We start from the raw sequence: 18,605 nt of genomic DNA on the forward strand, positions 1-18,605 counted from the left end.
TTTTCCAAAGTCATATTTCAACACGATATCTTTATCATTTTTACTCAAGTATGACATTTTGGTACTTTTTACAACCCTGTTTCTAATCCAAGACACTCAAGCCTGCTGCAGGAGTTACCTCGAGCCGCCGCTAGAGGGAGACAAAGACTTGAAGAAATGAAACACATGTCACACAACAGCTCTCCATTGAGTCAACTCGCTCTTCAACGTGAACTGTAACTACGTGACAATACGATTGTCCTCTTTGTTGAGTTACAGCTGATTGTGTACGTTAAACATGTGATGTAACCCATCTTCAAGGTAACGGTAACACAAAAACAGCGATTTTACAATCACTGGGCACCATCTCTTATTTTCAGGCTTGTGACATGTACGCGGATATCACACATCTCTTTCAGTCTTCCTGTAAGTTCACACCAGGCAGTGGATGTGTCGCATCTTGCACTTGCACTCCGGGCTGAAGTGAGGCAACATCTCCGCTGGATGTGTGTATATATTTTATTTATATTTATATAAAACATTCTTCATATATTGTCTGAAAACAGCTAATTATCTGTTTTTCTAAAAGATATTTAAAACGACTGCCATCTTCTTTCTGTTAGTAAACATTACAGGTCCTTTTCCAGCTGTCCACTGCACGCGCTCCTCTGGGGTGGACCTCTGCGCGCGTGAGGTCCGTTCGAGCCTTCCGGACGAGGCGCGCGCTCACTTCGTCTCCCTCGCGCAGCGCAGTGACACCGACTCGAGGATTCCCCGGACGGGATAACGACGGGTTTTGTGTCAGGTATGTCCTCTTATTTAATCACATCATGCCTGGAAATATAAAATACCGGCACAGTGTTGTTATTAAAGAAAGAGTGGTTTGTTGTTTTTAAGCTTTTATCTGTAAACTTTGTGAATCCCACGTCAGAGGTGATACATAGCGAGGCAGTTTTCTCCACAAAGCTCCTACTAACAAAGATTTCACTTGAACTTTTCACTGTTTTCTTTCTGTATCGACGGAGGAAGCCACCTTTGGTTCACATCCCTTTTAAAAGACTTCAGCTGTAAATGTAGCCAAACCAACCTAGATGAGTGTCTTCAGCAGCCCACCACCTCGCAGCCCTGTGTGTCTTTTATCTTTTAAAATGGAAAAAAGTCAGAACTCCGGTGATAAGCTTCAGTGTGTGAACATTAGGTAACTTTGGAGTGCTTACTGTTAGATAAAAGGAAGTTTGTGAGAGGTTAATGAAGTTCGGAGACCACTACTTCCACTCTTCAGAGGCTGGTGTTTAGAAATCAAACAGCCGACATTGCAATATTATTGAAAGAGTGGAATTTTCCAGAGAATTAAGTCACAAGACCTTTAAATCTTCAAAATTAGATCTCTTCCTGTCAAATACGTATTAGTTATCGGAAAGGATCGCAGAAGTGAAATGGGCCTGTTTATTTTTAAATCAAAGGGGTCAAAGGTCAAACGCAACTTATGGAATCTGGATTTGTGGCTTCACACTTGCCAAACTTTCAGAAGTCGTGTTGAATTTGCTCCGGAGGCTTCATATTCCTTCAGTAGGCCTCGGCTGTGACTGTGATTTATTTGGCAGCATGCCTACAGGAAACCACCTTGAGGAAAAGGCAGGGCTGGATGTTTCCTCAACATCTCCATCCATCTGAGGTGTTTCTGTGGCTTCGACGTAGGTGTTTATTTCTTCATCGTGACAGGCTGCGGAGACGTTGCATAATCACACCTCCACCTTCCTTTTAGATAATCAATCTTTGTGTCGCTGCTGATGTGTGTGTCTGTGTGAAGGAGGAGGTGTCGTGGAATTTTGAAGGTCGGATGGGGAAAAAAGCACGATTAGGCCGTCCAAGGCCGGACTTCATCACTTCCTGTTTCTTTACGAGGTCAGTTCCTGTCTTTAGCTTCAGGGCTAGGCAGGAAGGAAGGGGGCGTAGAGAGGTTTTTTAGTTGGTGGGGTTAGAAATGGACGCCCCCGTCATTACTCAGCTTTCCCAGCACTGTGACAGTGAAGTGATTGTTGAAGTGATTGTGAAGAGTGTTATCACCCTCGGATTCCCCTGGATGAAGGGTGTCAGCTGTCATTTCCATCAGGGGCTTTGCATTTTTTGTTAGAAGACTCATCTTCTAGTTGCCGCCTAATGCTTAAAAAACAGGACTGGACGTGTAAATGTTCATGTATGCCGTCCAATAAGCCACCTCAGTCCTCTGTATCTGGAGGATGTGATGACTTCATGTGGAAACAGGACGTCCCAATGACCGAGACACCTTACTTTTCCATTCCCCCCACCTCCTAGTTTCTCTCCTGCTCCTTTCTGAGTGTGTGAGGGTTCGGTGACAGCCTGCTTCCCATTGTCCTATCATTCCTGCCGCACTCACACTCCGCATCCTGTGGGGCTTCCTGCTAACGAGCGCGAGAGTCAGAGAAAAAAAGAGAGTTAAGATGGAGAGAAACGGCAAAATTGAGTTGGATTGAAGAAAGTCTGAGCTGAGCAGAGAATTGGTGTTAAAGTACAGAAAGTCAACAGATCTGAACAATCGTGTGTGTGTGTGTCTGTGTGTGTGTGTGTGTGTTGACCCGTGTTGCTGCAGTGAATTCCCTGCTGGGAGCAGCTTATCGGCAGGCCACTGTGCAGGAAAGGGTGTGTCATTTTGGATGTTTGCGAGTGTGACGATGGAGGGTGATGTTATTGTGATTTTATGAGTGCAGTGAATACGTGATAATGCTTCATGGGTCAGAATGTATGTGCTTCCTTATATTGTCATATTGGATACTAATACATGGTCATTTACTTTAATATTTAACTGTATTTAAGTATACAAACTGTACTTCAGTACAATTTGTGTGCTGTTTTATACTTGTGTTCCACTACATTTGAGAGGAAAATATTGTACTCTTTACTCCTTTACATTTATGCCATAACTAGTTCTTTTTCAGAGGTTTTACATACAAAACAAAGATAGTGTATGCAATATAATGCATTGTGATACATCAAAGCTCCACTTAATCATCAACCATAACATTAAAGGATGCTTGAGTTCACCCAAAAATGAATATTCAGTCATCATCTACTCACCGTCCGGGTGAAGTTTTGTAGTCCACAGAACATTTCCGGAGCTTCACAGCAGAACAGTGTAGCAGCGATCTCCTAAACAACTGAAGTAGATGGGGACTTGTTTTAAAACGTACAAACAAAAAGAATACAAACATAAAATGGGTCTGTCTGGCATAAGTGAATCTCCCGAGATGTTATTTACACCCTCGATGCCCGGTCGAGCTCTCACCTACTTCAGACAGGATACTCAGTTGAGCCATTTTATTTTATTATGAGGTTGTTTTTAACCATACAAGTCCCCACCTACTTCAGTTGTAAAGGAGAGTGCTGCGCCGCTGTTTTGCTGTGAAGCTCCAGAAATGTTTTGTAGACTACAAAACTTAACCTGACTTTCCACCAGATGACTGGATTTTCAGTTTTTGTTGAACATTTCTTTTAAATTAAAAAGGGACGTTTACAATGGGTTCTTTGCATACACTGATAATACTTTCACTTAAACACAAATTTGAACGCAGGATTTTAATAATGTATTGCAACTCCTATAAATTACTCGTTACCTGACGCTGTACATCAAAGAGTTGGTTCACTAAAATACAAAAACAAAAAAAGAGACCATTCAGCGATGCAGATATTTGTACTTTTTTTTCGCGCCTGTGATGAGATCACTTCCAACCCAATACAATTGAGGTGAAATCAGATTCATTTGTTGCGTGTACGTAAGTTAAAAATTCAGCTGTGTGAGCTCTTTCGAGACACATCCTCCCCATAACTCTGAAAAATCCACTGATCTTACAGACGAGAGTTTTCTCAGGGATGACTTCTTTGGTAAAAGTTACTTCCTGTGATATTTCAAAACCTGGGCAACCCCCCCCCCCAAAAAAAAAACAAACAAACAAAAAAAAAACAAAGCATGTCCTCATACAAACCAGAGGTTGCTAAGAAAATCTGTGTTTTTGCAATTTGGATGAAACAACCGTTAAAAACTGTCAAGTACATGAACAATGATGCTTAATATCTATTAGTCTGTGCTGTGAAGCCTGCTGTTACAGACAGACTGACCACATAACCATTACCGCACCTCTCCCCACCAGAGGAAGCTGCTTCTATCTCACAAAGTATTCTAATTATTTCTTCTTCTGCATGTTTGCCAGCTGCTATAATAAAATGTGCTGTGACCGCCAGCAACTAGTCAGTTGAGTGAAGTTTACTTCAGAAACAGCTTATTAACAGAGGATTACTGGTTTACCTGAGAAATAAATATGATCTAAATGATTGTTCCAAGAGGCTTTAATAACAGTTGCATCATTTTGCTGTTACGTCACATGCAGTTTGTGCAGCTGTGAACAGGAGGCTAAACATATTTTAGAGAAGGTGAAAGGCAGCGTGCATGACTGGTGAACATTTTTAATGCATCACTTCAGTCAATTTGTTTATGTTTGCAGTGATACCACTAACACTTTCATTGCCTTGAATATCATGCAAACTAAGACGCAGCTGAACTCCTCATAAACGGAGCTGAGTGTGTGTTTGCTGCACACTACATCTCCTTTTTGTTACTTGGTTTCAAGCAGCAAAGAGGAACTCAGGCTGTTCTTAAATTACTCTGGTGAGATCAGAAGTTAGAAGGACTTTTCTCACATGCATAAAAAAGGCAGCAACATTAGGGGCTGTGTGGCAATTCGAATGTGCAACCACCCATCAGCACCACACACCCACACACTTCTCTCTTGTACCTTTGTTGCTTGTGACTGATTGAAGAGAGATCATCATTCTAAAGCAGGCACAAAGGTGAAAAAATGCCATGGGTTGCTGCACAGTTTTACATTTCGGCTCTCGTGCGCGCTTGCTTTGTGAGGCCTTCGTCCAGTCGGCCATGAAACTGTGCTGCATGTGTGACTTTAGTGTTAAAAATGCATTTGATTTGTCGTTTATGCAGTAAAAAAAGTTCAACTGAATTATCAGGTGGTATTTATGAGTTATCGTGGTTTCTGCGTGCAGAGAGGAAGAGAGTGAGAGGATTTGGTCAACAGGAACCCAACGGAGAACAATGACTGTAGGGCCAACCTGCAAACAGTCCTGTGTGTGTGTGTGTGTGTGTGTGTGTGTGTGTGTGTGTGTGTGTGTGTGTGTCTGAATACATATCCATCTGTGGTGATGTGCCCATCTTACAAAAGCAGAAAAAAAGAGTCAGAGGAGAGATGAAGATGAAAGGGGGTAGGCCTCTTCTCTACCGTCTGTCACTTCTCCTTTCTCAGGTCAGAAAGAGAAACAAGGCTGGGAGTTATTGTTGGAGGGGTGTAGGCACGGAGTGGAGAAAAACAGCAACAGAGAGGAAGATGTGTGTGTTTGTGGCCCTGCAGCTGCTCGGTGTATGTGTGTGTGTGGATGGACCCTGTCCTCAGTTTCCAGGAAAAGGGGGGAGCCATCAGAGGGCTGGACAGGAAACTCTAACAGAGCTAACTTCCTGTAGCTCTCCTGATGGCCGGCCTGATAGCGCACAAGTGTGTGTGTGCGTGCAAGTTTGTGCGCCGGTAAATTTTTGCATATTTTGCCGTAGAGTTGTCTGGCTGAAGCCCATAATAGCTTTTGTTGCTTCAAACAGGAATTTCGGGGAATTTGTGGTGTGGATGGGACAAAGCTGACGCTGTTGGTTGGAAGCTCTGCTCTTCTCTCAGAATGAAAGTGAATCTTTTTTTTTTTGTCGTTCCCCTGCCATAACCTGTAGTGTTCTTCCTGTGTGTGACTTCCCTCACATTCCTCAGTAGGTGGGGAGGCTACAGCCAGGGGTTTTGAAAGGGTTGCCAGTTTGAATCCTTTGGTCGCTCTAGACCAGATTATTCGGAACTAAAACGAATGCAGTCAAATACAATAGATGTCAATAAAGCCTCCCTTCATGAACGTTATAATGTTCAGGGTTGTTGGAACTTTAAACAGGTGTTAATTCAACTTAATAGGCATTGTAGAGGCTGCATTGGCGGTGCTGCTGAACTGTAATATTCTGTCCACCTCAGTTATATCAATGTCAGTAATTACTGACTATAGAGACTACAGCCTTCAAAATGACTATACAGTTTAATCAAGGGCTGCATTTGAAGATTATTTTCATTGTCGGTTAATCTGCCATTTATTTTATCAATTAAAATTCATTCATTCACTCAAACCTTTGTTTAAGCCTCAAAATCGGTCATGTTTCCTCATTTGCCATGATGTGGAGATATAGAGAAATACGCAGAGTTGAATATGTTGAAATTGTGTTTTTTGGCCTTTTCATGGCTTTATTTGAGAGCAAAGTTTAGAGAGATGACAGGAAATTGGATGAGAAAAGAGGGGGAATGACATGCAGCAAAGGACCACAGGTCAGAGTCGAACAGCCTCTGTTCATGGGGTGCACACTCTACCAACTGAACTATTAGGGCGTCCAAAACTTTATTTTTTTATCACACCTTTCATACAAAGCATACAGCTCAATCTTACATTTAAAAAACACAAGGTACAAACAAAACATGAGAAGTTTAGAGCCATAAAATACATAAAAATGGGAGCACACGTTTAATTTAAAGGAGGCAGGAGAAGATAAAATATCAGGAGTTTAAAGGTATAAAAGATCAATTAAAAATAATGAAGGTCTCTGAAATGTGCCAATTTTGTCCAATCAGAAACCTTAAATATTCAGTTTACCATCACATGAGATGATTAAAGCATCAAATTCTGCCAATTTAGAGTCCGCACCAAAAGTGAATGGGGTCTATTCTGGGCCGAGACCCATCCTCCATACATGTTTAATGGAAAACCGTTCAGTAGTTTTTGTGTAATCCTGCTGACAAACCAACAAAACAACCAACCCACAAACGGACATGGGCACAAACATGGTGGAGGTAATAAAGACTGAACATTGAGCCTTAATGGACATTAGTTAGTGAGCCTTGGAGGTGGACTTTGTTCCTGTTGGCCAGAGCCAGGCTAGCAGTTTCCCCCTGTTTCCAGTGTTTGTGCTAAGCTAAGTTAACTGGCTGCTGACTGTAGATAATCTCATCTAACTCTCCACCGGAAAGCAAATAAGATTTTAAAAAGTCAGTTTCATGTTGATCAGGATCACACGCCGTCGTCTCTGCACACAATTAAAATGTTGAACAGTCTCCTCTGGGTGTTATTTCCTCTTGATGTTGGCACCGGTATTTGCTTTGTCAACTTCTTCTCAAACAATGCGGTTCACTCTCAACTGGAAGTCAGAATTGCACACATGTATGCTTTGTGAAACACATTTCACATCGCCAGTGACTGTCTCTCTGTGTCAGTTACTTCTGTCTAATGATGACATTTACAGGTATGTTTCACCACAACCCCCCCACATACACACACACACACACACACACAAACACACACGCACGTCCAAACACACGCTCAGCTGTTGACCAGCGATAATGACTGAGTACCCACTCTCAAAACTACAGAGCAAAAAGGGAAGTGGCTAACCTCAGGTCTCTCTCTGTCTTTCCTTATCGAGCTGTCTCAGTTTTTTTCTTTCGACTTCGCTCACTGTCTCCTGCCGTCTCCCTTCACGCATCTCTTTATACACGCTTTACCGCCCTTGAGCCTCTCCCTCACATGCCCTATCACCTTCCTCGTCTCCGGTTCTCTGCCACTCATCCCCTCCTCTCCTGCTCTCTCGTCACTCACCTCCTTCCCTCTCTTTTTCTTCCAGTGGCGATGGTGATTGACAGATGATCTGACAGAGGAAGACATCAGGTGAGAAAAAGTTAACTTCTCCTTCCCGCCTTACCTCAACCCCCCCCTTCCGCTCTTCCTCCTCCTCTTCCCGCTCGAGGGAAGTTAAGTTTTTTTATTTAAAGTTTGTTACTTCTCTCTTCACGGTTCAGCTCTTCACACCCGGTGGTTTGTTTCACAAGGGTGACCCTCTGTATGTTGTTGATACGTGTTGCTTTCACTTTCTGCCAGCGTCTGTTTGAAGTCTCAGGTTTCGTAGGCAGGAATTAGAGGAAATGACATTCTTATCGTAACGCTAAAACTGACTTACTTCTTATGTTGAATCTTGTGATAATCCACTAGATTCTTGTATTTTTAATTTCACTGATAAGCAGCGATTCTGCAGTTAATTAAACCGGCAATAGATGAGTCTTACGTTCAAATGTATCATTATGAGTAAATGTTGATGACACCAGCTGCGTTTAGATTGCTGCACGGCAAACCTTGCTTGTCTGTTTCCATTAAGTAATGGGTAATTACTGTAATTAAAGGGGCAGTTAACTGATTTTAAACATGAAGTTTCAGTTTACTTGTCAGAGGTACTGCTCAGCCAGTAAAAGCAGTTTTATTATCATGTGTCATAGTGATGTCATAAGGGTTATTTTGCCCAGGGTTGACGCCTTACGTCCTACAAAACCTACAGTTTCGTGTGCAACTTGTCAATCATAAGTTAGAAAAACCAAAAGCATACCCTACTTTATTTTACTCTAAATGGGACTAAAACTTACAAAACATAATTACATAAACTTCATCAACATGAACTCATGAGGAAACTGTATAATGAGGTAATAAATCAAGTGAGAAGTGGGTTCATTTCCTCATAAGCTTACATAAAAATCTGACTTATTTTTGCAACCAGTGATGTAAGGCACTTCTTTTATGTTGGCTTCACTTTTTCAGACCGTAGAAGGACTGTCTACAGTCGTTCAAACTGGAGGTGTGCAGTTTGAAAGATGTGTGGCTATTTATTATTAAGCAGTGGTGGTCTATGGATTGATGCTATCAAGGTGCATCATGGGAAATGTAGGAACTCATACTAAGGACTAAAAGTCAGGATATCTTGGCTTCTGCTGCTTAAGTTTTGACTCCTCTGGCGTTTCCCTTTAAATATCTTTGTTGTTGTTCTTATCTTTGTGGTGTCTCTGCAAACAAACACATTATGACTGATACTGTTATTACAGCAGGTAAAAATGATGATAATAAGCTGCATACAGCTTTAATAACTATTATATAGCATCAGACAGCAAGAGACAGAAGCAAAAGTGACAGTCTGTAGAGAAAAGTTGTGGCATGTTTCGTTAACTCTGCTTGCTTCCACAGACGCTGTCTCCGTGCTGGTTATTATGGGGTGTGTCTGTTGCAAGCAGAAAAAGTCCGGCAAAGCAGTAGCAGCAACATCAGCAGCAGCAGACATTACGAATCTGTCTCCTAGCAACGTAGATGGAGGGCTGTTCACGGCCTCGAATCAGGGCCGTTATTGTCCCGACCCCACTCAGACCATCCCAGACTTCAACACGGGCTTCTCATCCAGCGCCATCTTCTCCAACACCAACACACACCAGCGGCCTGGAGGTATAACAGGTTGGGCTCTATGTGTGTGTATGTGTGTGTATGTGTGTGAGACCGAAACTACATTTTACAGTGACGCTTTCAGAGTTTAAGTCTTTCTTTAAAACTTTGCTCCTACGTGTGATGTGTGTGTGAAGTGTGTGATGTGACGTATGATTTTGGTCGCTGTCATTGTCTCTCCTGTCCATAATGGCCCTGAAGTGATCAATTTCAGTGTAAGATATGAGGGACAAAATCCATAGGACTTGTTTGGTGCAGAAATTGCTGCAGTTTAACATTCATTTGTTTGTATGAGGCTTGAATGAAATTCCTTCTCTGTTTCCTTACTGAGAATGCATAATTAGCCTCCAATTGACTCTGGCTAAACACTTGAATGCAATTTTGCATTGAAAGAGCATTTTTTTAGTCTGCCTTCTCTAACACTGAAATCACACTGAGAAGGGATCTCTTCACAGCCAGTTTGAACTATTTTAATGTACAGTAAATTTGGCAAGGCAAGGACATTTATTTATATTTATATTTATGCCTTATAAGGCACCATTCAGACACAAGGCTATTCAAGGTGCTTCACACACGCGTAGAAATAGAAAAAGTAAGACATTTAAAAAACCTTAAAATTGCATTTGAAAGACATTAAAAAAGTTGCAGTTGTTGTTGTTTAATGGTGAGTTCCTCACTAGCGAAGCGAGTTTGACCGCAGGATCACTTGTGTTTGTTCGACGAGGTAACAACGGCACACACCGATTGTGTGTGTGTGTCTGTGTGTTTAAATTCAGGTCAGCTCTCAATTATTTCAGCACTCACCAGAGACACCAGTTCTCTCTTCTCTTTTTCCCCTCTCCTCTCTGTTATGTTACATTAATGAAGTAAAGTCTCTTCTCACCTCCTCAGATCGCTGCTTCAGTCAGATTGATAAACAGGAATGAAGATAAAATCACATTTTAATCCCACAAGTTTAGAAGTAATCTCTGAGCTCTCGGTAAAGAGATCTGTATCAGAGCAGAATCCGTTGTGACTGCAGATGTTTAGTCCTCCAGAGCAGCTGCTTCTCCGTGCTTTGTTTTGATCCTGGGAACACCGAGTTAACCCGTCCCAAATGACCGGAGAGGTCTTGATTCTCTGTAACGTACAACTTTAGATGTATTTTATGTGTTTGTGTATGCGAGTGTTGTTTTAAGACAGACTTTAATAAATGTGAACCACATCACATTATTTGAAACAGTAAAAATAGCCTGATGTGTTTGATAGAGTTCGCTGGTATGAACTATAACTAGAAACTGATAACACCTCTGTCTCTTTTTGTGCGAACACATACGCAGGTGGTGGAGTCACTCTGTTTATAGCTCTGTACGACTACGACGCTCGCACAGAAGATGACCTTACTTTTCAGAAAGGAGAGAAATTCCAGATCATCAACAACACGTGGGTACAAATGAATACTGAAACGGTTTACAGATGTGGTTAACGAACATGATAATATGCATCAGGAGCTGAATATTAGCTGTATGTGATCAGAGTTTAATGTGTTAAATGAGATGAGTTACGACTCGCGGAAGGTAATTAATTTTGTTTGCATACATTAAATGCCACCCATTAACACTGTGAACTGCTGCAGTGCATGATCTCAAACAATAGTTCTGTCATAGAAATCTAAAATCTGTTCATATAATGATGTTTATATCTGACTTTACGCAGGTGTTTGGAGTTACTGTCACTCAAACCAAGTTTACACATTCACCCTCTATTTTCTTTCTCATCTAGACTTTTTGATACTTCATTTTAATGTGGATTTGCAGAAGTGCATGTTGAGACTATTTTTAGAAGTAAAACAAGTGAAACTTGAAGGTTTAGTTTCTGCACATTTTACACCTATGAATAGCCATCTTTCGTCGTCATATGAAAATTGGTCATGGTTTCACAGAAATACTGTACTGACCTACGCTTAAAGGGGAATTCCACCAATTTTACACATTAAAGTGTGTTTATGGGTCAACTGCAGTACAACTGGGAGTACAACTGCATATATGAGAAACAATTAAGTTTTTTGTGCCTTCGGAGGAAGCTGCTTGAAATCTGATAACGACCTACCATGATGTCACAAGGAGACCACATTGCATTGTGGTTAATGTGGGTGGCAGGTTTTAACAAGGAGGAAGAAAGCGTGGAATAAAAGATGCGATATCTCTGATTCTGCTGTATCGAAACTGTCCACAATGAGTCCAACAATGTTGTAGGAGGGCAGTGCATACATTACCCACAATGCAAGTCAGACACTGAGGGACATTACCGGAGGTTCATTTTCAGAATACATGCAGCTATCTCTGGAGCCACAAAAGGCTTTATACTCCTTTTGTCACATATGTTTCACTAATGCTGAAGTTAGGAGGAAAAAATAAGTAGTTTTGTGTAGTCATTGTGTAGTTTAATTTCAACGTTGTCGAGTATTATTAGCTTGTTAAACTTCAGCATGGACCCTCTATTAAGCATCATACTTAACTGTGAGCTGACTGTATTCTTTCACCTGATCTCAGATTCTGTAAAACGCATCTGATGTTTTGCATCTTTACACGCAAACTGACGTGTTGTGTGTGTTTCTGCAGTGAGGGAGACTGGTGGGAGGCTCGCTCTTTGGACACAGGCAACTCAGGTTACATCCCCTCCAACTATGTGGCTCCTGTCGACTCCATACAGGCTGAAGAGTGAGTACACACATGCATGCGCGCACACACACACACACACACACACACAGGCTGCAAATTCAGTTCTGATAGTTTACATTTTCTCAATGATTGACATGCAGTCTGAGGGCAGAGGTCACATGATATGTGTTGTTGTCATGGTGACAGGTGGTATTTTGGGAAGATGGGGAGGAAGGATGCGGAGAGACAGCTGCTGGGCCATGGCAACCAGAGGGGAACTTTCCTTATACGAGAGAGCGAGACCACAAAGGGTGAATATAGGCCACACACGCACGCATGTGAACATGCGCACACACTCATTCACATATGTATATATGTGAATGTTTTTTAATACCTCTCTCTTTTCATCTCTCATGTCCTCCCCCTTCCTCATCCTCTCCAACCTCTTCACAGGCGCTTACTCTCTGTCTATCCGTGACTGGGACGACAACAAGGGAGAACATGTCAAGCATTATAAGATCCGCAAACTAGACAACGGTGGCTACTACATCACCACGAGATCTCAGTTCGACACTGTGCAGCAGCTTGTAGAGCACTATACAGGTAACGCACACAGTAATTCATCTTTCTGCTTCTCCTTCAAAATAAAAGTAATTGTTGTGTTGCTCTTTTCTGATTCACCTTTTTGCCCGATCATTCTTTGCCAAAATACAAGAAAGACAGAATAATACTTAAATTTTACTGTTCATTAATCAGTGGTGGAAAGTCAGGTACTTTTACAAGTACCGTTTTGGTTTACTTTACTTTAGTATTTTCATTTGATTCTATTTTCTGCTCCACTTGAGAGGGAGAATTGTACTTTTGATAGATATAGATAGATAACATTTATTAAAATGAAAGTGAAATAAATGAAATACATTTATTTCAATGAATATTTAGGTTATAATTCAAACTGAATTCACTGACATACTTTTTGAAGGATGTTGTACAAACTGGACAATAACGTCATTATAAGGCAGGAACTAAGACGTTGTCCTGCAGGTACGGCTGCAGTATTAAGGAAAAATGACTTGGGAGTTGCTTGAGACTAGGACCAAATCACTTGAATCACACGTCTGACAATAAGTAATCAAAACACGCTCCACCTTGATCAGCTAAAACATTAAAATGAGCCAGAAATAATAATCTACCAATGCAATACCTATAATGATACAAAGATCTCTGTGTAATGAATACTTTCACTTTTGCTTCTGAGTAATGTTTTGTAATTTGAGCCTGAAATTTGACTTGTCATGGAGTGTTTTTACTTCCACTGAAGTACAAGGTTTGAGTTCTCCTCCACTCCACCACTGACTTTTAGTGACTTTAAACTCAGTTCAGAGTTGTTGCAACAGGCAGGGTTCACACCCTCTGCTTCCTCTGCTCTCTGTCAGTATTAATCTGCCCCCTAGTGGCTTGTGTTGGTATAACAAACTTGCTGCACTTTGCGACTTAAGAGACTTGGCCACAGACATCGTCAACTTTTTTATTTGTTTTTCTTATAAGCTGTTCCTATATTTTTGTATCTGTGCTCAAGTCTGTTTTGCTGAATTTTCTTTGCACCTTTGTACTTCAGTGTTTGGTTAACTTGTCAGTTATGTAAGCACATAAGCAACCTGTCTTGTTCTTTCTTTATCTCTGCATTTGCTGTCTCTTTCCCTCTGTTTTCTTTCTCTCTCGTTTCCTTGCCTGTTTGTCTCTCCCCTCTCGCTCAGAGAGAGCGGCAGGACTGTGCTGCCGTTTGATTGGCAGCTGTAAGCGGGGCATGCCTAAGCTGGCCGACTTATCAGTGAAGACCAAGGATATGTGGGAGATTCCCCGTGAATCCCTCCAGCTGATTAAAAAACTGGGAAATGGCCAGTTTGGAGAAGTCTGGATGGGTAGGAATGGTGGTGCTGTGTTGCGGTGGGGGAAGGTAACAGCTGGAGCACACCTGGATAAAATAAAGTGTTAAAAGATGAGCAGGCGTTTGTAGTCTTCGTTGTCTTCAGTTGACAAGAACATCAGTAAACGCTTCAGCTGCACGCTCAGAGAAATGCACTGTAAAGCCCTGTTTATCTGTCTACCAGCAAAAGAAAAACCTCTGGACACAAACATACACACCACACACACACACACACACACAGCTTTAAGATGTAGTCTTGACTATTTTTTAAATGTTTTGTGTTGAGTAGAAACTGCAGCAGTGAAACAAATCCTTAATAAATCCCTGTAAGAACGACACAGACGCAGCAGCTAATGAATAAAAATGTGGCTTTGTTTCACATCCAGGTGTGCAGAGCTGAGCCCTTCCTCCACTGTGTTTGCATGTGCATGTTTCATCATCTCACCTCACCTCTTTGTCACCCCCCTCCCCCAACCCACCCATTTTCCACCCATCACTACACCCTTTTCTCCCATTCTTTATCACCCACTTCCACTCTTTCCTTTTTGGCTCCCACCTCCTCCCCCTAATAGGCAGCAATGACGGACTGTGTTATTACCTGACCATGCCCTGTCCCAACTCCACCCCGCTCACCATGGGCCTCGGGCGGGACGCCTGGGAGGTGTCCAGGGATACGCTGGCGCTGCAAACGAAGCTGGGACAGGGCTGCTTCGGGGACGTTTGGATGGGTGAGAATGACGCCCTCTGACCCCCTCTACAGGCTCAGAGGGAGAACTGTCTGTCCAGCGTCGTGTTCGTTTTACTGTCCTGTAGCAAAGATTGTTGGTGATGCTCAATGTCTGGCTGTGGCTGACCATTTGTGTCAGCTTTGATGTTTTTCCCAATTACATATGTGATCAACTCATGTTGAAATTGTTTCCTGAGCTGTGCAGAGTTTCTCCCTGAAGCCAGCCGAGCTTTGTGCCTGTCCGTGTAACTCAGGTGCTGCTGGTGTTGATGTAAGACCAGTAAACCTCCCTCCCTCCCTCCTAACATCACCCGTCTCATGTCATGCATGCTCTAAAAGATAACAATCATTTGCATGCACCAGAGGTTCGACCATGTGTGTTTGATGCAGCCTGCAGATTGTGTGCCCGATCTCTATGTTTTTGATATTTATATCCACGTGTGGGTGTTTGCATCCCTGTATAAGTAGTATGAACATGTACTGTATATACAGCAACCACGCTGTCAGCATGCCTGCGCAGCACGTCTCTGTGGGTGTCCGTGTGTGTGCGTTAACGTCCCCTTGTCTGTATGCCAGGCATGTGGAACGGTACCACCAAGGTAGCGGTGAAGACTCTGAAGCCAGGGACCATGTCCCCCGAGGCCTTCCTGGAGGAGGCTCAGATCATGAAGAGACTGCGCCACGACAAGCTGGTGCAGCTCTACGCCGTTGTGTCTGAGGAGCCCATCTACATTATCACAGAGTTTATGAGCCAAGGTATGACGCTGAGTAAACTGTCACACCTGTGACGAGCTGTTGAACTCTGTTGTTGGTTGGAACCCTGAATGACTCAATGACTCAGGTGTGCACCACCTCCACCTCAGTGAATGAATACATCTACAGCATAATAATTGATATACTCAATTGATATAATTAATGAAAGAGGATGGTCTAGACCAGCTCCAATTGAAAAGTGTCACTAGATAACTTTTTTGTGACTTAACACTATGTAAATAAGACTGAATTGACTTGATATTATTTAAAACGACAAACTTTTTGAGATATCCAGCTCAGCACCAAACAAACTAGTGATGATAGAGGAACAGAAAGATCAACCTCAACAGTCGAGACATTTACCCGACATAAAAAAATTGGCAGAAGGGTGTTAGAGTGATCAGGGAGACCAAAGTTCAAGCGCCCATGCCCACCCGTTAAGCTGAGCATGACCTTTGACCTCCCTGTGGAGGTGGCCCGGGGGCAGGTGAAACTATTCTTCAATATTCATTGAAAAGAAAAAGATAAAAGTTGGCATTAAGATGTATTCATGCAAAAGAAAAAACAATATTTACTCAAATGTGTCACTCTGTATTGGCTATATTTTTTGGTATGAGCAGCCAATCAGGATGCTTCAATCTTGGTTTTTCAGGGAGTTTGTTGGACTTCTTAAAAGATGGAGAGGGGCAGAATCTGAAGCTGCCTCAGCTTGTCGACATGGCTGCACAGGTGAGTTTTACACACACACACACATTGGCAGACTTAAAGGAAACACACACTTTTATCATTGATCCGAGCTCTTTCTTGTCTCTTTGTGTTTAATTCAGATTGCAGCTGGCATGGCATACATCGAGAGGATGAACTACATCCATCGTGACCTGCGAGCGGCTAACATCCTCGTTGGAGACAACCTGGTGTGCAAGATCGCTGACTTCGGCCTGGCCAGGCTCATTGAGGACAATGAGTACACAGCCAGACAAGGTAACAGCATGAGTGTGTGTGTGTGGGGGGGTATGAGGGAGGAAGAGAGCCATGCTTGCACAATGATTAAGAGCGTCTGCCTCTGCCTCCATGCCTATATTTTTATACATAACCTGTCCTAATTATATGATTATGCATCTTCACTGTGTTGCCATGGTTTCAGGGGCGAAGTTCCCCATCAAGTGGACGGCTCCAGAAGCTGCACTGTATGGACGCTTTACCATCAAGTCAGACGTGTGGAGCTTTGGCATCCTGCTGACTGAACTCATCACTAAGGGACGGGTGCCATACCCAGGTACCAGCTGCTTCAGTGTTTCTTGTTCTTACACAGTAACAGGTTGAACATCTTTGGGAGCCGAACTACTCCTGGTTTGAGATTTTGCTCACATTTTGAATCAGAACAAAGTGAATTACAGCACTGGCCGAGTTCAAGGCCTCAGTGTATTGTTTGCAAAGTGACTCAGAAGAAGATAAAAAGGAAAGGAACATCCTTTTCTTAATAACCACCTGCAGCCCAGTCGCCAGAATAAAATGGATGATGCCAGATTGATCAAATAACACCAATAAATATACCATAGCAAAGAACATAAAAACAGATAAAAATAAATACATAGAAGGTACATAAAAACCTCACACAGATAATCAAACATGTTTAAAGTTGCAGTATGTCAGCAATACGTCGTAGTGATTTTACTTATTTTTTTCCTTTCTCTTCTACATCTGTACATATCCAATACATGTTGTTTTTTAATGTATCTTTTAATCCCACCCTTTCCTCTTCTCCTGCATCCACATCCCCCCCTCCTTCCTCTATCCCTTTAGGCATGAACAACCGTGAAGTGCTGGAGCAGGTGGAGAGGGGCTACCGGATGCCCTGTGCCCCGGGCTGCCCCGCCTCGCTCCATGAACTGATGGTGCAGTGCTGGAGGCGGGAGGCTGATGAGAGGCACACTTTCGAGTACCTGCAGTCCTTCCTGGAGGATTACTTCACCGCCACAGAGCCGCAGTACCAGCCCGGAGAAAACCTGTGACCGACCGCACATGTGTAGGACAGATGTGGAGCAATAAACGGACAGACAGAGAATGACAGATAGATTTACATGCAAACATACTGAGTACATGTACACACATGCAGCACACACACATTAAGATACATATCATTGTTTAACTGTATTACAACCGTTTCCTCTTTATGGTCATTGATCACCGCAGCCCGTTCAGGACCGATCAGTCAACCATGTTGAAGAGCAGAGTCGGAGCTCTGCTGGTCAGGCCTTGCAGTAATGTTGCTTTACTCTGTAACCATGACAACAAGGAACTGAAAGAAGATGTAGATGGCTGTGTTGAGGTGGGGGGAAGTCGAGTTGGTACATGATCCGTTCAGCTGCCATATATGTTCAGGTCCTTTTGATGTCTGTGTCCGAGCGGAGCTGTTTAACCCGAGAAAAACAAAACAAAACAGAAGTGATCGAGGGTGCAACAGGTTTCATACAACAGTTACTGTCTTTGAAAACACGTCTAAGTGAACCCACTGAACCTGTGTGGTAACTGAGTAGATTATGTATGCAGACAGAGACGCTCCTCTGTAACATGCCTCTTCTTACAAACATACAAAGAAGCTGTTGAAATGATCCATTTCCATCACCTGAAAGGGGCAACTGATTCCAAATGTGCCTTAAAGTGGTCAAATTAAGGGCTGTTTTACATTTCAAGTACCTTTAATACTGCCTTAGTCAAGTCTGAGAGATGGTAAGGAATGCTCTTTGTTTGTTAAAATTTGTATGACAATTTTATGTATGAGCTGTCTCTTTTGTTGTTTTTAATTTAACTCAGATATATCTGATGCGTCACAAAGACTTCTATATCTACTATGCATGTATACAGTTTTCATCCATTGGGAGGGCAGGGTGAAATGTTACACATAAACAGGGAATTTCGCTTTGTGTATTTTTTAATTTTTTTTTGACAAGTGTAACCTTTATGTTGAGATTCCCCTGTCATGTTATTGTAATAAAGATCAAATATCTTTTCTGGATTAGGACATGTCTCTTGTCTCTGCGTGTTTGGATATGTGCGCTGTTTTATTTGGAGTTTCCTCACAGGTAATGTCACGACAGGTGCCATCACACAATACACAGGGATGAGTAATCATTAAATATGTATAATTCCTTTTATTATTTTACTGACGTTAAGT

At 42.3% G+C, this 18,605-nt stretch overlaps 1 protein-coding gene across 2 annotated transcripts; it reads left to right on the forward strand.

The window, feature by feature from the left end:
- The first annotated feature begins 410 nt into the window (after window positions 1–410).
- On the forward strand, window positions 411–18,452 carry yrk (Yes-related kinase). 2 transcript variants are annotated; one of them, XM_084379888.1, is made up of 14 exons: window positions 411–485; window positions 603–784; window positions 7,757–7,800; window positions 9,139–9,399; window positions 10,707–10,809; window positions 11,988–12,086; window positions 12,234–12,337; window positions 12,480–12,629; window positions 13,781–13,945; window positions 15,254–15,433; window positions 16,083–16,159; window positions 16,258–16,411; window positions 16,575–16,706; window positions 17,234–18,452. In XM_084379888.1, exons 4-14 carry the CDS (start codon window positions 9,162–9,164, stop codon window positions 17,440–17,442), a joined length of 1,611 nt encoding a protein of 536 aa, XP_084236014.1. In that variant the 5' UTR covers window positions 411–485; window positions 603–784; window positions 7,757–7,800; window positions 9,139–9,161; the 3' UTR covers window positions 17,443–18,452. The 2 variants fall into 2 exon arrangements, with proteins under 2 accessions (XP_084236014.1, XP_084236015.1); XM_084379889.1 differs by lacking the exon at window positions 13,781–13,945 and adding an exon at window positions 14,523–14,678.
- Window positions 18,453–18,605: the final 153 nt, after the last annotated feature.

The sequence above is a fragment of the Pagrus pagrus genome (assembly GCF_965226575.1).
Source record: "Pagrus pagrus genome assembly, chromosome: 17".
NCBI lineage: Eukaryota > Metazoa > Chordata > Actinopteri > Spariformes > Sparidae > Pagrus > Pagrus pagrus.